General features: G+C 38.0%; 1 protein-coding gene across 5 annotated transcripts in view; it reads left to right on the forward strand.

The window, feature by feature from the left end:
- The window catches only part of ITPR2 (inositol 1,4,5-trisphosphate receptor type 2), a 509,643-nt gene that overhangs the window by 318,121 nt on the left and 168,189 nt on the right, over window positions 1–23,333 (forward strand). For all 5 annotated transcript variants that reach the window (XM_040488608.1, XM_040488604.1, XM_040488605.1 and 2 more), the window contains 4 exons: window positions 14,801–14,909; window positions 15,638–15,825; window positions 21,934–22,117; window positions 22,802–23,058. In XM_040488608.1, coding sequence (XP_040344542.1) covers window positions 14,801–14,909; window positions 15,638–15,825; window positions 21,934–22,117; window positions 22,802–23,058 — 738 coding nt within the window. The remainder of the gene's footprint in view (window positions 1–14,800; window positions 14,910–15,637; window positions 15,826–21,933; window positions 22,118–22,801; window positions 23,059–23,333) is intronic.

The raw sequence follows: 23,333 nt of genomic DNA on the forward strand, positions 1-23,333 counted from the left end.
GGTAAATTGAAGTATCATATAGAATGTGGAGCAATGAACAAAGACAAACACTGAAAACAAATAGTTTGATTAAAAAATTACTTCCTAGGGGCGCCTGGGTGGCGCAGTCGGTTAAACGTCCGACTTCAGTCAGGTCACGATCTCGCGGTCCGTGAGTTCGAGCCCCGCATCAGGCTCTGGGCTGATGGCTCAGAGCCTGGAGCCTGTTTCCGATTCTGTGTCTCCCTCTCTCTCTGCTCCTCCCCCGTTCATGCTCTGTCTGTCTCTGTCCCAAAAATAAATAAACGTTGAAAAAAAAATTAAAAAAAAAATTACTTCCTAAATTTCTGGCTTAATTTAATCTTGCTTTATGTGAACTGAAAAATGGGTATGTTAGTGATGCCACCTGCTCTGAACCTTAGTTGTTTCCAATGTCAGATTAAATCCATTCAATATAATATATCTTCCAATTCTAATCTGCCATCAGTTGTATTGCTGGAAAGATAAAGAGCACTGCCAATTGAGCTATAACACACTATTGATTTTGGAGTGACCTGTCTTTCAGAAATGTTAAAATGTGGAGAAAAAATGTGTGTTACAATCATTGAGATTGAGGGGCGCCTGGGTGGCTCAGTCACTTAAGTGTCTGACTTTGGTTCAGGTCATGATCTCACTGTTCATGAGTTCAAGTCCTGTGTCGGGCTCTGTGCTGACAGCTCAGAGCCTGGAGCCTGCTTCCGATTCTGTATCTCCCTCTCTGGCCCTCCCCCGCTTGTGCTCTGTCTCCCTCTCTCAGAAATGAATAAACATTAAAAAAAATTTTTAAAAAGAATCATTGAGATTGAAATATAATAGAGAAGGAGGTGTGGTGTGCACTTCTTGCCCCCCTACCCCCTGCCTTGGAGGCAACCCAGTCATCTATGCTTACCTATACCCAGGGGAAAAAAACAAGACTTTTAACAATTCAAGACTGGATAAATACCTTTTAAAAATATGCATTAATATCTAGGAATTAAAAAAAAAATGGTATATTACCCAGACCACACACAGGAAAAGTGGAGAGAGGTAGTTGTTAGTTTAGGGGTATGAGATCATCAACCTATGGTTCACTGAAATGATTCTTCCCCTCTCCTCTTCAATGTACTAATTAAAAATAGCTGGATGTTTACCTCAAATCATATTTATTAAAGTGTGTAAGTTTTCTTTTCAGCCCAAGGATGCTTTGTTTTGTTTCTTTGAGAAGCCAACATCAGCAGGCGATTCATAACCTTGTGAAAATTGTGTTTATAATGCAGATGCCTGGCACCCCAGCTTTACCAAGAAACTACCTTTTCATAACAACAAGTGTGCTTTGCATGTTATCGAAAATAATGAATTACCTTTTTAGTACCTGGATTCTAGTTACAGTCTTAGATATATAAGGTAGTGTAATATCTGCTGGGGTATATGCCAGACGGAATCCAAATGATTTTAAAAACAGTGTTTAAAAGACCATAATAAACCTACTCAAGGACTTTCTGAAAAAGTCTGCTCCTGAGTTAGGCATATGGCCTTTAATCAGCTCAGATAGCTTTAGGTTTATTTGAATTAATACCTCTTTTTTTGGAAGGGGTGGGTAATAATTGTATTGGTACTCTGAAACGTTGATGAATATTTAAGAAATTCCTAGTTTCCACTAGCTCTAAATCATTATCTCATAGTTTTTCACTGTGAAATTCTTTGAAAATTATGATTAACATGGCACACAATGAGGAGCTCATGGGGGAAGGTACTAGATATTAAAGCAGGCAAAATATATGGTCTCATGGACAATTTGATGCAGGAAATGATCAAAATCAGGTCTACATATTTTTTTAATGTCATAACAACAAACACTAAAGAAAGAAAGAAAATGATTTTCATTTTATGAGGGAAAAGTGAAATAAAAGAATTATCTTTAATTTTATCCTGCATTAAAATTATGACACACTAGGAGCGCCTGGGTGGCTCAGTTGTTTAAGCTTCCAACTTCAGCTCAAGTCATGATCTCATGGTTTGTGGGTTCGAGCCGGGTGTCGGACTCTGTGCTGACAGTGCAGAACCTGGAGCCTACTTTGGATTCTGTTTCTTCCTCTCTCTCTCTGCCCCTCCCCCACTCGTGCTCTGTCTCTCTCTCAAAAATAAACAGACATTAAAAAAATAAATAAAATTATGACACACCCAAACATAATATCTTAAAAAGACAATAGTGGCTTTGTATATTTTGAAATGACATATTCACATAATACTAGAAATTATGTCGCTAAGTCACAGCCTTGTGTGTGATCAAGGTGGTTTCTATGTTTGTCAATAAAACATAAAAAATCCTATTCCCATAGACATATTGTAACAAGGAAGGCCTTGAACTAGTCTCTTGGCATATTAATGTGTTCTTTTGACTTAGGTCATATCTGTGACCATTAGTTCATATTTTACCTTCTGACAATTCAAAGAAATTGTTCATCTTTATTTTTAAGTGTTTTCTAACATTTTGCTTATTGGATTCTAACATAATTTCCTTCTTTCAGCCATAGAACTGTAGTTAATGAGCTTATACACTAAAAATATTTAGTTTGCAAGTAACATTGAATGCATCTCAAATATTTGCCGAAGTTATAAGACATGATATACAATGTATATCACAGCCTTTAAATAGATGGCACTCAGCACCAAATTTTGTTGGTAAACGTGGTGATCTCTAATGCAGAATCATTTCTTCATACACTTACTCAAAATTATTTATTGAGTAGTTAATGTGCCAAGTTTTGCATAGATCTTAGAGTCACTGATCAGCAAATAAAGAAGAAAAAGGCAGTCCCTATCCTCGTGGTGTTTACAGTCCAGTTGAAGGATACTGAGATCATTCAAAGATTGAAATAAATACATATGAACTCAAACACATGGTGAAGCATGTGGTGTTTGAGGGGACTGAATGAGAGCTGACTTGGTGCAGTTGGAGGGGATGACCCTGATATGGATGAGCGGAGACCTAAAGTTGAGTGGGAGTTAAGTAAGCAAAGTTGGGAGTATTGGTGTTGAGGGGTTGGGCACTGAAAGCATGACTGGCGAAAGGGAGCATTATCTGCTAATGTCCTGAGGCAGAAGGGAACATGGTGAGACGCTAACTGGCTTGTGTTGCGGGAGGAAGATGTGGATTGGTTGAGAAAACAGTGTGGATAACGGTTCAAGATTTGTGGGTGTTGTATCCTGGATCCTCGCCTAAGCCATGTGGTGGATCGTGGTCAGTATTCAGAGGGGTGAAAAGCAACAGAACATCAAATGTAGGAAGCTATCGCCATTTTGAGGTTCAATATTTTTTGAGTATTTTCTTTTAATAGGATGTTGAATTTATTCGAAATAATAGGTACATCATCATTTTTAATTGTAAAGCATAGTAATATAATGAAGAGCCATGAACCCCTCAGCCAAGAGAAGAATGAAAAAATTATCAATACCTTGTATCTACCTATGTACTCTGGCTTCCCTTCCAGAGACAACAGGTAGCTCACATTTTAATACCACACTAGGACTTGCTTTTTCCCCTTTCTCTGAATATTATGTTTCTAAGATTCATCAAGGTGGTTGTGTATTGCTGTGAGACTCTGGTTCATTCATGTTTACATTGTATAATATTCTGCTCTGGGAATACACCACAATTTATTGATCCATTTTCCTGTCAGTAGGTATTTCGGTTGATTTGTTTGTTTGTTTTTGTGTTGTTGTTGTCATTGTATTTGCTATCAATGCTTGTATGAATGCCTGTGATGTGGTACTTATATAAAATGCCAGCTCAATTCTTTTGTTCACTTTTCTACTGGATTATTTTTTACATTGATTTGTAAGCATTATTCATATATTCATATACAGTAAAACCTCGGTTTGCGAGCAAAATTCATTCTGGAAACATGTTTGTAATCCAAAGCACTCATGTATCAAAACGAATTTCAAGAACCATTGGCTCAGTTGTGATCATGTGACATTCTGCATCATATACTCCTATTGCAAGACATCGCTCATTTATCAAGTTAAAATTTATTAGACATGTTTGCTCCTCTTGGGGAACACTCACAGAACAAGCTACTCGCAATCCAGGGTTTTACTGCATTCTGAATTTTAGTTCTCTGTTGTTTCAAAAGCCTCTGAATACTGAGTGCAAAATGTATTAGAGGGGCACCAAGTGAATATAAGGAGAATAGTTAGGAAGTATACCCTTTCTTAATGAACGATTATTGCATGATAATTTTATAAATGTATTTAATAACCTTCTTATATTTCTGATGTTAAAAATGAATATCAGGAACACGGAACATTGGTTTTCCTACTGACGGTACTTTAAGAAAAGTTGGTCTGAATTGGCTTCTGATGAATTCCACTTTGTGCATGCAGTAGGGATGATTGAAACCTACGCACGTGTAGGTGTTGTTTTTATGAAAAAAACCTACTGATCAAATTGGCTCTGAAGTAATATTCTTCAGAATTAATGCTGTTTTCATTTTCCTTCTCTTAAAAACTTGTGGAAGGTCAGATCTGGATATAGATGTGAGTGGGTAAAGCTATTTCTGTCTTCATGGCACTGGGCATTGTAATGTCCTGTACATGCTGTGAGTTTGACAAGTCTTATTTTCCTGTAAACATTAAAAAATATTATAATAACTGTTTACTTAGCACTTATTATAGATTAAGGACTTAAAGCTTTTCATATATACTTTACATATAGCCCTGCGGTATGGATATTATTATTCACAGTTAGGGAAATTGAGTCTCAGGGCAGTTAAATAAAGTTCTTGAGATTGCAAAGCCAGTGGCAGAACCTGGATCCAAACCAATTGCATCGGTCTCCAAGACATCATCTTTTCTACTGAGTATACAGGCTTTTCATTCCCAGAGTTTCATAAACTAAATTTATTACGTGTCAAGCTGTGTATGTAAATATTATCTCATTTAATTCTCAAGATCTTCCTTTGAAATTGTGCTATGCAGAGCTCCTCATCATTCCAGCAGCTCCATAAACATTTCTCTCCTACCTGAGGAACTTCTAAATATATTCTGAATTTGTTAAAATTTGGCTTTCTTTTGTCAAAATATTTGCACTGATTATGAGTAATGCGTTAGTTTTCTTCCTCCCTTCTAAAGACAATTTCTTTCATTGTATATGGGAAAAGAGATGAGTCCCCTGCCCTCCCCGCTCCTTACTCTGTGTATGTTCAGGGGAGTGGGGGAGGATTCTCTACACTGTTGTTCCCTTGACAACTTCAAGGTCATGTCGTCCTCTCACTGCCCTCTGGGCCAACACTCTCTTGGTTATGATCAGTAGTTCACAGCTTGGAGCTCATAGATGGCACTGGGAACAGAAGACTTTAGAGAAACAGGCAGGTCTATGCAAGGCTGAAGAGTGCTGGTCTTCTGTGTCTTTCTGTACTGTTTCTTACCTCTTGTGACACCAGCTTGCAAAGTGGTACGCATATATCAATCTTTACTAAATAGTTGTGGAAATATAACAGGAATCACAGCAGGTGAGGATTTAAATTTTTTTGTTTTTTTAGTGTTTTATTTATTTTTGAGAGAGAGAGAGAGAGAGAGAGAGAGACAGAGTATGAGTGGGGGAGGTGCAGAGAGAGAGGGAGACACAGAATCCATGAAGCAGGCTCCAGACTTTGAGCTGTTAGCACAGAACCTGACGCAGGGCTTGAACCCATGAACCAGGACCTGAGCCAAAGCCGGATGCTAAACCAACTGAGCCACCCAAGTGCCCCACAGCATGTGAGGATTTAAAACAGCAAGCTAAATAGGAGCCTTCCCATTATTCGAGAGGAAACCTCTCCCATTGTACTTCATATTGTTATTCAGATCCGAGTTGGTTCTCTCATTTATTCTCATCTCTTCCCACTCCTGCTTTATCCTCTCATTTTCTCTGGGACCTCCCATAAACTGAGTCTATTATTGAACTACATACCTCACCGTATTATCCCTCAGGGACATAGTCTTTGCAGAAGCTTTGAAATGACCACTTGAAACTCCATTTTTCCCAACCTTTGGTGTGAGAGCACATGCTTGCATTGGCAGCATATTGATTCCATTTTTCCAGAAACAAATAGCGCTCAGTAGGTTTCCACACTATGTACCTAGGGATTATGGGCTTAGTGTTAGTGGTTGTGCGCACTGCCATTTGAGTGTAATTTTATGAGGTAGTGACTTATGATGTGTGAATCTGGTAGTTGGACTTCAATAGTGAAATGGTAGCTAAAACTTACCTGTTTATTTCTTGTTTATTTACCCTTCTTTCAAAGCTTTATGTTCTGCAGATCAGATAAAGACTGCTTACGCAGAACACTAACCAATCACAAGCAGAAAAAAAAAATCCATTCTCCAGTACCAAGGGTGAGGGATTTTATGTGTTCTCAAACTCTGAATTTAAGCAGACCCTATATTTAAATTGCTGAGGTGTTTGAGTCCATTGAGTTTGATATCAGTCAGCATGCTTCTTGGAAATCAAATACCGAGAGGCTTTTATTATACCCCAAGAAAAGAAATAGTTTCCTTTTTTCCTCGCTAGTTATGGGGTACAGGCCATCCCCTAACACAGCCTTTTCAGCAACCCTGTTTGCTGAGAGGCTAGGTTTTTTGATCATCCTGGAGTGATGACCGAAGTCATTTTTAGCTTCAGCGTCATCATCAAATGTTTACATATGATTTACTGTTTAAATGTTTAAATTTCACAAATGGAATCAAATGGTCTGGTGAGGATTATTTATATTGAAAAACAGTGCCATGTGTCTTAACTCTACATATTTGGAAATTCTTTCATCATATGCTGCCGAAGTTTTTGCCCCCTTCCCTTTCCTAACAGTTCCTGACATGTGGTAGAAATGCAGGATGTTCTTACAATGAATAAGAAAAAAAAAAAAAAAAAACACACACACACACAAAAAAAGGAAGGAAGATAGAAGTATATTGTCACAGTGGTGGATGAATAATTTGTTTTAACATTTTCCAGTCTTTTTTATAAGCCCTTCTCCTAGAATTGTTGAGACATCCATATGTTTTTCAAGATTACAATGATTATGTTGTTATATTGATGAAGAGCATTTTGTGGATGTATAATAATAACTACTCCTGTTGAAGTTTGTGTGTTTCATCTTGAGAAAGCTGGGAAGAAGCATCCAGGGTAGGAATGGCCTTCACTGCTTGGAGTCAGGGACTAAGAAATTCAAACCATTAGACAGCCAGATTATAGGAGACTGGCCACATTTTTCCCAAAGGAGTTCCTTGAAGATGTAGTTGATTATAATGATGGACCTAATGTAATTCCAGTTAGGGTACAGCTATTGCAAGAATGTATTTGAAATTAAAAATATACCTTTTTACCCCTGGGAATTCAAGTGAGGAAAAATATCTAAGCAGACATGCTATCATTAAACAAAAAGGTTAGGGAAATATCAATTAGGCTAAACCAGGTTTAATGTTAAAAAGAGTCTATGTGGAGTCTACAGGTACATACAATAACGCCCTTACAGATCTCATCCACACTGATCAGTAGCTAAGCGATAGTCTTTGAGGGAAAACCCTAAATTAAGCATCTCCAGTTTGCAGTTGTCATTACCTTTCGAATTTCCAACGGACGACTTGTTTTCGAGGATTCCGGTTGTGGTTGTCATGGTTTGATGGTGTCTTCATTATATTTTCCACAGTGGAAAAAATATTACTTCAATGTGTCATTTTTGCAAGGGAAAGGGAACACATGTGGATTCAGTACCTCAAATATCATGTCCTTGAACTTTTCACTCTTAAAGCTATTAACCTATTATGGCAAACAGTGTTGTGCTTTCTGAAAAATCAAAGAGAATCCTTGGTCCTTTCTAAGACTAGTAAACTTTTGTTATTCTTTCTACCCATGAAAAGCAATAATTTCTAAGCTTAATTTTTGATACATTGGAGTTGGTGCAACAGGAAGTGGCCAGGAAAAAAACGGTCCTCCCAGATATTCACAAACTGTCAGCATGATTGCTCTGGCCACAAAAGATGTCTTTTTATGGAGATGTTTTGTTGTAATTTCAGAAGGTGGTTGTTAGTTATCTTGGCTCCATTACATTTAGCACATCTGGGATGTGTTCACATGAAGACATTGGCTAAAAGCTGTGTCTTGTGGCCTGGAATTGACTCTGATATTGAAAAGACTGGAAAGGACATTTCTTGCTAGTTGGCCTCATCCAGCAAGGACACCTTCCATGGGAAGCCCAGTCAGGAATTCATTTTGGAATTGAAGAGTGAGTATAATAGAAGTCAAACTTCTCAATTGTTGTAGAATTCTTTTCAAAATGGCTTAATGTGCTTTTCGTTCTTTCCCGAATTTCTGCCTTGACAGTTATAGCTCCATGGCACCAGAATTTACAACCCTGGCACCAGAGTTTCTGCCAGTAATTCTAAAATTAATTTATTGGAGTTAAAGGAATTTGTGGAAATGACTGTCATCTGAATTATCACCACTGTAACCCATCACTGATAGTGCAGGCCACTAAGGATACCCTAAGACAAGTGTGAACACAGGACTTGCCTTGATCCTCAAGTCAGAATTTGGTGTTTGGCAGAAGAAATCAGTTGTGCTCGACTCATCATGTAGCAATATCTGGAGTTTTCAAAGCTTAAACGAGGATAACTAAGACAAACAATAGAGTCCCATTCATCTGCACCTATTCTTGTTCATTTTTAGTGCCAAAGTTTGTGTCTGTTGAAAACCATGGAGTTGGAGCCACAGTAGAGTTTTTCCACTTTAGTTGGACTTCTAGAAAGGTCCATTTTATATAGTGCAGTGTACACATATTAGCTCACACAGACAGAATTCCAAGGACTGGTTAATAGCGGATGAATTAGGATTTTCAGGTAGTTTATCATTTATTATTTTTGCTCTTTCGTTAGTGGATATAGAAACTTTTTCACTTACATGGGAAGGTTTGGTATAAAGTGAGAAAGTCTGTACAAAAGCACTTTGTAAATTGAACACTGTTGTGTGATCTGGATAATATCAATACTGGCAGCAATAGCATTAGCTCTGCACAACTTACATCGCACCTACTATGTGCTGGGAACTATTCTGAGTATCTTATAAGTTTTTACCTATTTAATCATCACAGAAACCCAAAGAGGATAAGCATTATGACTATTCCATTTGACAGTTATGGGACTGAGGGCCAGGGGGATGGAATAACTTGCTTAAGGTCCCCCAGTTGATATGTGGCATGAAGAGAATTGGAACCCAGGCAGTGTGGCTCCAGAATTAAGAACAGGGATAGAGGAAGTCCTTTCCTCCTTCCATGGCATTCTGAATATTACATAGTTAGAAAATGGATGCTGTTGACAAGGCTGGAATTGGATAAGAAAGATTTAAAAAAACCAAATTACTCATTTGATTTTGATGTTTATGAATCTGACAAGTATCTGTGATTTTATTTTATCTTTCCAAAGAAAATTTAGGAGTAATAGCAAATATGAGGCTTGTCTTAATTTGATGTGACACACTTCTACTCTGTAGTTGGTTTTGAACAGCTTTATTCTTCTCGCAATATAAAGGGCATTTTTAAAAACAAAGGATAAAATGCAGCTTTCTATTCTCCTTTTTAAAAAAGATACACCATTGTTTTATCTTTTGGTTGGGTTCTTGGAGTAATGTGGTTAAAAGGCTCTCTTACATAGACTAAAAAGAGAGCTAGTTCACAAGGACCCAGGAGCTCTGTTTACAGCAGGTTCTCTTCCAGACAGTGACACGGACTTGAGTGATTTTAAGAAAAACAGGCCTGCATTTTCATGTTTTTCAGCTTTATTTATTGTAGGTGGGCCAACTGTATCTTACAGAGTTTGAGTGAGAAGCAGTACATTGGCCTGTAGAGGTGAGAAGCATGGTTACTATAACAAACTGAGCTACCCTTTATAGAAATTTAGTACTTAAGTAAAAATATTCTCATATTTTTCTTCCCAACATACAACTATAGCTCCATAGTTAATGGGTCTCAAAACTCTCTTAGAACATCTCCTTCTGCTATAATAAGATGCACAGCAAAAGCCCATTTGACTTCAAAGAAATATTTTATTTTGTTTTCCCTTTCCTTTTGGAAAGATTATTATTTTTTTTTTGGGGGGGGGGCTGATGAAATTAGTTCAACTCAAAAGGCTTTCTCTTAATATAAAAAAGAGACAGACTCTTTTTTTCTTATGTATTCTCTAGGTTCTCTATTTCTTCCAAGACTGGGCATCACCTTTACTCACTATAATATTATATGAAAAAGTCTTAAAGGAAGAAAACATGAAATAGGGAACAATGGCAAATGTCTGTGTGCTAAAATTTTAATTATCGATAAATAAAAGTCACTGTAAGGATAAAGAACTCCAGACACTCTAAGTGTCTATTAAAATTCTTGACACTGTGACATTTAGGACATATTTGCTGTGCATCGACTATGCACAGGACAGCTTTGCGCTGATGATTGTATGGTTAGTAGAGGAGATTTGCATACAAAGCCTCTTCAAAGTCAAGCCTCTTCAAAGTTTTATATGCTTCCACAGGGCCTAATATATGTGCCTATTATGGTACTGACCTTATTGTAAACACTTTGAGTGGAAGATTACATATTATTTACTTAGAATAGTGTCTAGGAGTACCTGGGTGACTCAGTAGGTTAAGTGTCCCACTCTTGATTTTGGCTCAGGTGAATCGTGAGGTTGAGCCCTGTGCTGGTGCTGGGGCTGTGCTGATAATGCAGAGCCAGTTTGGGATTCTCTCTCTCTCCCTCTCTCTCTCTGCCCCTCCCTTGCTCGTACACTCTCTGTCTCTCTCAAAAATAAATAAACTTAAAAAAAAAAAAAGAATAGTGTCTAAAACAGAGTAGGTACTTAATGAATATCTGTAGAATGAAGAGGGGGGATAGGTGGTATCCATAAGGTGGAAGAAAAGAATATGACATATGAGAAAGCAGAAAGACTGAGAAAACTGTGGTTGAGAAATCATCATATAGTTCAGTTCAGTTAAAATATTATGTGCGAAGACACCATTGGAAGCTACACCTGAAAAGATAGAATAGGTAGGGTTTCACAAATCATTGCCAAGATAAGGGGTTAGTAGATGATCTCTTAGGTTTGGAGCCTTAAATGATCAACATGGTTCTGATGTAAAAATAAATTGAAATTGAAAGGAAAACAGGTTTAAGAAAGGACAGTAAGTGATGTTGAACATCTTTTCATGTGTCTGTTGGCCATATGTATGTCTTCTTTGGAAAAATGTCTGTTTAGGTCCTCTGCCCATTTTTTAATCGGGTTGTTTGTTTTTTCTTGGTGTTTAGTTGTAGAAGTTCTTTATATAGTTTGGATATTAACTTTTTATTGGATATATCATTTACAAATATCTTCTCCCATTCAGTAGGTTACCTTTTTGTTTTGTTGATAGTTTACTTTGCTGCTTAAGAGCCTTTTATTCTGGAGTAGTCCCAATAATTTATTTCATTTTTATTTCTCTTGCGTGAAGTGACATGTCTAGAAAAATGTTTCTACAGCTAATGTCAAAGGTATTATTGCCTATGTTTTCTTCTAGGAGTGTCATAGTTTCAGATCTCACATTTAGATCTGTAATCCATTTTGAGTTTTTTTTTTTTGTATGTAGTGTAAGAAAGTGGTCCAGTTTCATTCATTTGCATGTAGCTGTCCAGTTTTCCCAGCACCGTTTTTGAAGAGACTGTCTTTTTCCCATTTTATCTTACTGCCTCCTTTTTAATAGATTAATTGACCATATGGGCATGGGTTCATTTCTGGGATCTCCTATGTGTCTGTTTTTGTTCTTTAGTACCACACTATTTTGATTACCAAAGCTTTGTGGTATAACTTGATATCTGGAATTGTGATACCTCTAGCTTTGATTTCCTTTCTCAACATTGCTTTGGATATTTGGGGTCTTTTATGGGTCCGTACAAATTTTAGGATTATTTGTTTTAGTTCTGTGAAAAATGTTATTGGTATTTTGATAGGGATTGCCTTAAATCTTTAGATTCTACTACTCATCAGGGAAATGCAAATTAAAACCATGAGATACCAGTTTACACCTGTCAGAATGGCTAAAATCAAAATTACAAGAAATAAAAAGTGTTGGCAAGAATGTGGAGAAAAAGGAATCCTTGTACACTGCTGGTGGGAATGCAAACTGGTATAGCCACTGTGGAAAACAGTATAGAGGTTTCTCAAAACATAAAAGTAAGTTTTTATATGATCCAGTGATTGAACTAGTGAGTATTTACCCAAAGAAAACAAAAACACTAGTTTGAAAAAATACATGCACCCCTATGTTTATTGCAGCATTGTTTACAATAGCTAAGAGGGGAGCCTGGGTGGGTCGGTCAGTTAAGAATCCGACTCTTGATTTAGGCTCAGGTTGTGATCTCACAGTGTGTGAGTTCAAGTCCCACGTTGGGTTCTGTGCTGACAGTGCAGACCCTGCTTGGGATTCTTTGTCTTCCCTTCTCTGTCCCTGCTCTCTCTCTATCTTTCAAAAATAAAGAATCTTAAAAAAAGACTATGAAAGAAAACAAGGAGTACAATAGCCAAGATATAGAAGCAACTCAAGTGTCCATGGATAGATAGATGAATGAATGGATAAAGAGGTGAGATATACACACACACACACACACACACACACACACACACACACACACAATGGAATATTACTAAACCATACAATAGAATGAGATTGTGCCATTTGACCAACATGGATGGGCCTAGAGGGTATAATGATAAGTGAAATAAATCAGTTGGAGAAAGACAAATACCATATGATTTCACTCATATCTGGAATTTAAGAAACAAAACAAATGAACAAGCAAACAAAGGAAAAAAGAGACAAACAGAGAAACAGACTCTTAAAGCAAACTTGTGGTCGCCAGAGGGGAAGTGGGTGGGGGATGGGTGAAATAGAGGGAATTAAGAATGTACTCATCTTGATGAGCACGGAGTAATATATAGAATTAGCGAATCACTATATTGTACACGTGAAACTAATATATTTTGTTAATTATACTTCAAGGAAAAAAAGAATAAAAAAGAGGAGGTCATTCCATTGTGACAAATTGAGTTTGAGGTGCCAGTAGAAACTCCAGATGAAGATAAGGAAATCTAAGTGGAAACAGGATGAAAAGCTTAGGGGAGCCAGGTCGAGCTGGAGGAAAGACATTTGGCAGTCAGACTGCAGAAGTGGTTATGCAACCAGGGATCAGAAAAATTTGCTGACAGGGAGAGGGAAGGCTAGGAGAGCAGCAGGACAAGAGAGCTGAGGATGAAACCTCAGAGCATGAGAAGGAGGTCTAACCAGAGCAAGAGAGAGAGAGGAAACGGTGAGGGCCACGTGTCAAAGTGTCACAGCATTGGAAGGTGTGCCTGGGGAGTGGCCCTGGGTACCGTGTGTGGAAATGGCCTGGGCGACTCTGTCAAGCATTGAGTTCAGCTCCTTGCTGTACCACCTGTTAGCTGCACGATCTACATCCGGTTACCTGAGCTCTTGGGCCCCAGTGTTCTTACCCGCAAGATGGGACTAACACCTCAGTAGTTGCTGTGTTAATTTAGTTTTTAAAAGTATTCTTTAATAATACCTTAAAATCACTTGTCTATTGAAATAATAAGACCAATAAAATGGAAGATCTGGAGTTATCTGTATGTCTTATGTACATCAAGGAACTATATTGCAAAGCATTGTATTTTTGTTTGTTTATTTATTTGTTTTGAGAGAGAGAGCACATAAGCCAGGGAGGAGCAGAGAGACAGGGAGAGAGAGAATCCCAAGCAGATGGAGCCCTATGCAGGGACTCGATCTCAGGAACCATGAGATCATGACTTGAGCCAAAATTAAGAGTTGGTTGTTTAAACGATTGAGTCACCCAGGTACACCAGCAAAATATAGTATTTTATTTTTTTATTTTAATTTTTTTTAAAGAGAAAGAGAGGGAGAGCATGATTTGGAGAGAGGGGCAGAGAGAGAGAGAGAGAGAGAGAGAGAGAGAGAGAAAATCTTAAGGAGGCTCCACACTCAGTGCAGAGCCCAAAGTGGGGCTCAATGTGGTGCTCAATCCCGCAACCCTGGGATACTGACCTGAGCTGAGGAGCATCGAGAATCGGATACTCAACTGACTGAGCCACCCAGGTGCCCCAAAATATAGTATTTTTAAAATGTCTTGTAATCAGTATAACATTGAAGACTTAGGAACTTCTGAATTACATATTTTATAAAGGAATACACTTGTCTTTTGCCCGTCAGTTTCTGAATAAAGCCCTTGGAATTTAAATATATTCACTCTGTCTTATCAAGCTTAATTTTTTGAGCACCTGTTGTATACCCAGCACTTTCCTAGCTCTATTTACCAATCTCCTCCTCCTATTTAAAGGGCTTCTGGTTTCCAATTCTCAGGGTGTTTATTAAACTGTGTCTTCTTTAGGCATCACTAATATTCTTAACAACACTAGGACCCTCAGCCTTTGAGGCAATCTTAAATTTATAGTGCAGAGATTTTCTTAGTACAATCTGTTGTGATTTTCTCAGTACATTTCGTGGAAAGTACTCTAGTTTGTTCTTTATTTCTGGGAGAAGGAAAATCATTATTATTTTCTTAGGAAGCATTTGCAAATTTTCATCTCGGAAAATATTATGCTATATAAAATTAATTCTTCCATATCAACATCATTGATAAAATGCATCTTGAGTGGGCATTTTAACGTACTGCTACTTTCCCTTTTCATTAGAAAGAGAAACAATAAGAAACACTTTTCTTATCCCTTTTATTAGGGTAACACATTAAGAAAAATACTCCTGAATCGCTACTTTAAAGGAGACTATGGAGTTGGTATCAATGGACACCTCTCTGGAACCTACAGCAAATCTGCACAAGGGGGAGGTAAGACTGATCATTTGCCCCTCGTTCTAGGATTCTAGTCACGTGTCTTTCTGCTGGTGCTATGCTGGTATTTAACTTAAAATAGCATAAATATAGAAAATTCACTTGAAAAGCACTATCAAAAGACCTTTGTCCAAAATTTTGCATTCATAAAACAAATGATTTGAACATCAGGACTAGTTTTGCTCTTTGACTCTGGAAAATAGTAAACAATGTCATAATTTCTTAATATGTAAATTAAGGACAAAAATAAAGCTAGTTTTCTTTTTCTAAAAGCATTTCTTATTAAGAAAAAACATTTAATTCTAGATGTCATATTTAATAGAAAGCTATGTTTTTACAAACTTTTGACATTTTTTAAACCCAAGCCCCTATTATATTTAATGGGGAAGGAAAAAAATTCCAATGATAAATATTCCTTTAAAAAATTTTTTTTTAATGTTTATTTAGTTTTGAGAGAGAGAGAAAGAGAGAGGATGTGAGCTGGCGAGGGGCAGAGAGAGAAGAGGACACAGAATCTGAAACAGGCTCCAGGCTCTGAGCTGTCATGTCAGCACAGAGCCTGACACAGGGCTTGAACCCGCCAACTGTGAGATCATGACCTGAACCGAAGTTGGACACTTAGGCGCCCTCAATGATAAATATTTTTAAGGTCTAAGAATTCAAAAATGTTACGTACTAGTAATGTCTGTAATTATGTTTCACTTATTTATTTTTGCTAATCACAGGGAGCTTTTCGGGACAAGATTCAGATAAGATGGGGATATCAATGTCAGACATTCAGTGTCTACTGGATAAAGAAGGTGCATCTGAACTTGTCATTGATGTTATAGTGAACACCAAAAATGACAGAATTTTTTCAGAAGGAATTTTACTTGGCATTGCCTTGCTCGAAGGAGGAAATACACAAACTCAGGTATCTGTTTATCATGATGAGCATTATGTTGGTTATTTGTATTTCTTATTTACTTGTCATAGAAACCAAGGAAAGTAATGTCTTTTTCTCTTACCTTCTCATGACTATCTTAAAAAAAAACCTAGCAACTTTCATATTTTCCTTATAAATTTATTTGATTTACCATAGAAACTACAGACCTTCACAAATTATTCAGTGAAGCTAAACATTCCTCAGAAGCATCCTTTCTAACATCATACCAGAAATTCTGATTTGTTGAGGGGAACTTACAGCAGAGAAAAACAACATTTTGACTCATCTAAGAATTCAATGTAAAAATAGATAGATAGATTCATTCAATGAGCTAATATATATAAACACCTCACACAGTATTTGGCATCAATCAGGTTTTAGTAACATTGACCACCCCTATCAGCACATCCCCTTCCATTTACTCTTCTAGAAGTTTAGAACAGCACCTTTACTCGATGCCCCAAATCTCCCAGTGCTTATTACCCTGATCCCTCTGAGTAAGTGAATTCTCACTGGTCCAGGGAGAGAAGAACAATTTCATTCATTCATTTATCCTAGGAGAGGAGAGTTGAAAGCTGTTACCACCTGCATGCAGGGATCATCAGCCACGCTTTCTCAAAAAGCACACACTTCACTTTGAAACTCTTACCAGTTGCCCCTGGGCTCCTGCACTCCCAAAGGCAGAGCACACTGGGTGAGCCGGAGGACAGTGCTGGCGAGTGTTCCCAGAGAACACACATCTTCCTCCTTGTCCTGCCACTCACTAAACCTGCTCTTTCCAGGTTTGTCTCGGTTGGAGAAGGAAGCTATGCTTACAGCTAATTGGAAATTGCAGAATCAACCTTTCCTATTCATGGCAAATAGAAACCCTATCTAATTGAAAGGCAGGATATTTTCCTTTATTAATCCACTAAATGCAATGAACAACAGAAGTTTCACTATATCTAATAGCAGGTGGCTTTAGGAATAAAGGCCTCATGAGCAACAGATGTCACGGTGACCAAAAAGCATCTCCCAAACGCCGATCCCTCTTAGTCGAAAAACAAATTTTGAAAAGTCTTGTGGTGGTGAAGCTTCAGCAAAAATTCCTCTGAGGGACGTTGGGGAAAGTGGGTGGTGGAGGGATTTGTGTGGGTTTTCTTGGAAGTAGTCTTGTCTTCCACAACCAGATATTCGGTTGGGACTTTCTAAAGAAATTGTCTAGGCAACTACATAATATGAGATGTAGATTATCCAGACAGTAGTGAAGGATTTTTTTTTTTTTTTTTTTTTTTTTTTTTTTTTTTTTTTTTTTTTTTTGTTGCATCTCAAGATAGAAGCAATCCTTGCCAATAAAGTATCTTCTAGATTCCTGTTATCGGACCACATAGGGTCATCAGATGAGATCATCTTTCACCCTCCATACATATGTACGTCTATTTATGTCCTCATATTGCCACAGAATAACCCAGCTTCTGTCAGAAGCTTCCTGATCTACTTTAAGATTCTTGACAAGTTCCCTGAACCCTCAAATACCTTTTAGTCCCTTTTCACATGATGTTTCTGTGGCAGTTGTCACTGGTGACTTTTTCTTTGTTTTTGAAACCTTTTCAGCTTAGGTCTTGGGACACCACTCTCTTCTCACCTCCTGCCATTTCTTCTTAGCCTTCTGTGTAAGCTCTTCTTGATTTACTTAACTGTTGAATCCTGATGTCTCCCAAGTTTCTTTGGGCTCTCCTCTGTTTATTTTGCTTGTTCCTTCAGCCTGACCTCATTCATTTCTGCATCTTTAACTTCCATTCGATGCTGATGATTCCCCACTCTGTGCACCAATAGACTCTTCATCCAGCTATCTTCCAGAAATATCTTGTGGGATGTCCCACAGGTACCTTAAACTCAACGTGTCCCACACTGAATCCACTCTGATTCTCCATCCACCCACTTCTCCTCTTACTTTGCCTCCCTCAGTGACTGGCAGTCCATCCACACGGATATCTGGCCAGAAGTTGAAAACCCACCTTGACCTCAGCCTACTCATCCTCACTCCCTTCCTGAACATCTCATTGAAGGCCAATCTCTGTGATTCTGCCCTGTTAACATGTCTCATACCCACACTCTGCTTTCGATCTCTCCATATCCAGCCCTCATTATCCATCCTTCTTATCTTTTCCTGGGCCATGGTGTCTTTCAGGAGGTATCCCTGATCCCAGTTCTGTGCTTCTCCAAATCATTCTACACTTTGCCTCCAAAGCTATCTTTCCAAAAAACATGTTTTTCTTCTGCTTAAAATCAGTCACTTGCCCTATAAAGGCAAACTCCCTAACAAAGTCCATAAGATCTTCATGATTTAATCTCTTTACATTTTCCCATTTTCCTTTCTTATCCCACCTCCTCCCTCCTCTGTCCTGTCTCCTGCATACCAGCTATACTAATCTCTTCATCGTTCCTCATGTGTCGTGTTATTTCTCTTACGTTGTTTTCTCCTCCAGGAGGACCCAACTCATGAGCTTCTCTTGGAAGCCTTCTCTGATCCCACGTCCCCCTGGGCAGAATTGTCCAGTGGTTACTATATGCCCCTGCTGTATCCTGCAGATGCCTTCAGTGGCATTTTTTACCACTTTATTGTGCCTTTTCATGTGTGCACCAGGCTCTAACAAACTATGAGTCCTTAAAAAAATTGAGACCCCATGTGGTTCATCTTTGGATCCCTTGTGTCTGACACCATGTCTGGCCCAGTAAATGTTCAGGAGTGATGGCTGTATGAATGAATGGTTTGAATCAAATTCTACCCCCTTCACAAAATCTTCCTTATCTGGCATGGGCCTTGACAACCACTCCTTTATCTGAGCTCCCATAACACTTGTTTCCTTAATATTTATTTGGCACTCTTCCTGTGCTACTTTGTTTTGTTGTTATTTGTATGACATTTTGCCTCTCCAATTAAATTTCATCTTTCTTAAAGTAGATCATGTCCTGTCTCTGACATTTATGTGCTTTATTGCCATTCAGCAAATATTTGTTGATGAAAAGCATTAAATTATTTTTGTATATGAAAGCCTTTTTTAACGATGGGTTATGACAATGTCATTTACCAGCCATCCCTTTTTTAGGTTTGTCACTTAACTATATCACGGTGTAACCCAGAGAGCAGCTGTGTGCTTCTGTCTCTAAAAGGTCTCACTGAGGTCAACTTGAACCCTGTTCCTTGCCCTTTAGCAGTCTAAAATCCACTCCTCCCCAAGACTCCTGGCAGTCCCCAGAGGGTTTTACATTGTCACGGTGCCCTTAGGCACTAGTGACTTGACACTCCTACGTCTATAGTACTGGGGTAGGAATCTGATTCCCCTCCTTACTTTATACCCTCCTAGCTACATAAGCCAATTTATGTGTTTAATGTACATTATTGAAGATTGGTTGAAGGGGAGGATAGGAGAGGTGTTTCTAGTTTAATTTCAAACTGAACACCAATAACAATAATGAAGATAATACCTACTAAATACCAGGCACTGTTCGTAGTGCTTTATATGTACTAACTTGGTTAATTCTCACAACAGCTGGTGGGGTAACATATATCATCTCATTTTACCAAAGAAGAATTTGAGATAGACAGTCTAAGCTCCTTACCAAGCTCACATGGCTAGTTATAGGGAGAGTCAGGACTCGAACCCATGTGGACTGGCTCCAGGATTGGTGCTCTTTTTTTTTTTTTTAAATTTTTTTTTTTCAACGTTTATTTATTTTTGGGACAGAGAGAGACAGAGCATGAATGGGGGAGGGGCAGAGAGAGAGGGAAACACAGAATCGGAAACAGGCTCCAGGCTCTGAGCCATCAGCCCAGAGCCCGACGCGGGGCTCGAACTCACAGACCGTGAGATCGTGACCTGGCTGAAGTTGGACGCTTAACCGACTGCGCCACCCAGGCGCCCCAGGATTGGTGCTCTTAACCACTATAAACATCTTCTTTCTGAAATAACCTTCTACTTCCTGACTCCTGGTAAATTTTGCTGGCTGATTCACCCTGCGCCATTATCCTAAGCTTACTTCATCTCTAGTTCCTCACTTCATGTTCCTTCTCTGCCTTCCCTCTTCTACTCTTCCCCATCCTTCTTGGGGGGAAAGTCTTTCCTCTCCCATATAGATCTGTTGGTCCATCATCCTTGGTTCCTGAAAAAAGCCTCAAGAGTTTCCCCTTATACTCTCAAGCTTATGGAAACAGTTTCCTAATCAAAAACCATATCTTTTACAAGTGAAATCCTTATGCTGCCTGTTGAGATTATATATGTATATATAAAACATACTTTTTATTTTTATTAAAGACACACTGTTCAGCTTTGTAGTGCCCTGGTTTTAAAAAGGTGTAGTCTACGTAAATGACCAATTATTTTGAGCTTAAGAGGTTACTTTGTAAATTTAATGATTTAGAGACAGAGAATCTAGATTGAAATCCTAGCTTTACCACTTACTAGTTATGTAATGTTGGGCAAGTCATTTACCTTTACTAAACTTTATCTTATTGATCTATAAAATGGAAATAAGATTACTCTCCATCACACAGTTGTGTTGAAAGTATCAATGAGATCATGTATTTCAAGGAACTAAATAAATTATAAAACTTTGCTTTAATAGAGCCACAAATTTCCTATAACTTCCTCATTAATGTATTGGGAACTCCTTTCACCTTCTAACCTGGTTATATTGAAAATATTAGGATTTAAGCATCACCTTAATTTGTGGGACTGTGGAGGTCTGTAAATGCTGCGTTTATCCTTTGAATTAATGGAACCAGTGTGACTGTTTCCCTGTAGTTGCTATGGTTACCGTGGCTTTTTTTTGTCCTGCTTTCTTGAGGGTTTGCTAGCCTCCTGCTTAGAGCTTCCACCTTTTAGGTATGAAGGCGACTCCTAAGGCTTCATAAATTGCTTTTACTCATACATTGTTCACATTGAAAATTGCAGGACAGACATCCATTTCAAGACTTGATGTCATTAGTTTTACCTGCAAGTCCCAGGACCTATGGGTCATGGTTCTAAGCATTCTTTTAAGAAAGCCTATGTACAGGAGCCAAACTCTCCAGAATTAGTTTTTTCCATTTGCTGGGTTATGGTTCATTGTACTTGATTAGGTAGTCATTACTTTTCATGTTTTCTTCACACTATCTCTCATTAAGGTTATATAACTTTCTTTCCATCAGTATAGTTACTAGAATTATTTTCATTTTTTTTTTTTTTTACTTTATTTCAAATTCTATTTTCTCTGGTACATATCACCTTTCCCATCTCCTACCTCTTCTGGATACTGCCATAGGTCGCTAAGCAGACAGTTATTAGATAGATATTCTCAAGGCTTAGTATTTCTACCTCTCACTAAGACATATTTTATCATTGTTTTGGTGTTGAGCTCTTTCTGCATCATTATTCACTCTTAAAGCAGAATCCATTTTATGCCTCTTATGGCAGGCTTGTCCTAGACCCCATGCAAAGCAGTGTAGCTAATGAAGTACCAAACTTAGGGCCTATCTATCAGTGGGTTCCTGTGAGTGAGGCTGCCATGGTAACACATTCTAAATTAAATGTACTATAATTTAGATAAAGAGAAAAATAACTCTTTGTAACTCTGCGTAAACCCGCATTTAGACAGCATGATCATTGGATTAGTGGCTGTTTTCCACTCTAGGTGACACACTCATGAAGGGAGGGATTGTGGTGGCTTTTCCTTTTTGTTCTATGCCTCGTAGTAGCAAGGGCCTGGCACGTGGTAGGCACTCAATAAATATGTGTTGAATCAAGACATGAGTTTACAATATTATAAAAATCAAGGCACTCTTTGCATACAACTTCTTACAGTGCACTTATAAATTTTTAAAATAAAATAATCACTAAAGGTGAATTAAATAACAGGAAAATATATTGGATTTTACTGGAAAGTGCTAAGCAAACACAAGTTATTATTAGTATATGTTAAATAGTACAGGAGACTGGCAAAGGCTGCTAATTTATGAAATAATGGGCAGCACATGAAATGTGTGCTTTTATTCATGATGTTTATATTTATTTCAAGCAAGAAAGCACTATTTTTCTCCCCTTGGGTGTTGATATCTTAAAATATGCTTTCTTGCAGTACTCCTTCTACCAGCAATTACATGAACAAAAAAAGTCAGAAAAATTCTTCAAAGTTCTGTATGACCGAATGAAGGCTGCTCAGAAAGAGATAAGATCAACAGTGACCGTTAATACCATAGACTTAGGTAACAAAAAAAGGGATGATGACAATGAATTGATGACATCTGGTCCACGAATGAGAGGTAAAGAGATAGTTGAGTACTTGGGGGAATAGAGAAAAAAGAAGGTCACACCACCTTTAGATCTCACTTACCTTCATCTCAATATCCCATCTGTGGTTCTGTGTATGGAGCTCCATCCTTAAAATCCTATGGCCACAGGGCTGACCTTGAAACAGCTTTGTAGGACCAAATTCAAACAAGGCATTATTAACGCAAAGGAACAAGCGACATTGAAAAGTTTGACTTCATTGTGGAAGGCATGGTAAAGAGCAACTGCCCAAACCTTTTGAGTATTCATGAAACCCAAATTTTAAGAATAGGAGTTACAGCACCTTACTCTAATGAAAGATTCTTGGTATGTGGAATGACAAAGTCATCAGTGAACTTAATACAAATCATATAAACATAACATTTTGAAGTTTGCCATATTTTCCTCCACCTTCTTGTATTCAAGAATTCTCATATTTTATATTTATCAGAAAGACACGAGCCCTTCTGAAATTGGCTGAACATTTAGATTTTTTTTTTTTAATGTCCTGTGCAAATTTAATTCTGTAGTTGCTAGATTATTTTGGGAGAAATTGTTGCACCTCTTGTCAAATGTTTTTTGATTCAGTTGTTAGAGTATTTGGGTAACTGGTTGTCTTGTTTTTTAATTGGCAAAAGAAGCTAATTCAGAAATCTAAGAGTACTGTTTTATTTCAGTAAGAGATTCATCATTACTTTTAAAAGAGGGAATGAAAGGGCAATTAACAGAAGCTTCTTCGGCAACCTCCAAAGCATATTGTGCATACCGAAGAGAAATGGATCCAGAAATTGACATGATGTGTGCAGGATCCGAAGCGGGAAATGCCGAGGAAAAGTCTGCCGAGGAAGTAACCATGAGTCCTGCAATTGCCATCATGCAGCCCATACTGAGGTTTCTGCAGTTGCTGTGTGAGAATCACAATCGGGAGCTGCAGGTATTTGTTCTATTTTGTGTAATTGTTGAGAATACAGCCTGTGATTGTAGGTAACTAAATTCCAGTGAAACTAATGTGTAGTTCTGGAGAGATAATCAATAAAACCAATGGTGCTCTTCTGAGTCGGGAAGAAACTTTTGCATCTAAGTGAAGGAAAATGAAGGGAAAATTCCTTTATGTGTGAAAAAATCAGGCTTGTACAGTATCATCCTTTGTATCCTCAATTCACATCTGTTTAGCCTCAGCATTATCTGTTCCTAATATTCTGGTATTTG

The sequence above is a fragment of the Herpailurus yagouaroundi genome, unplaced genomic scaffold (assembly GCF_014898765.1).
Source record: "Herpailurus yagouaroundi ecotype Mexico unplaced genomic scaffold, PumYag 166, whole genome shotgun sequence".
NCBI lineage: Eukaryota > Metazoa > Chordata > Mammalia > Carnivora > Felidae > Herpailurus > Herpailurus yagouaroundi.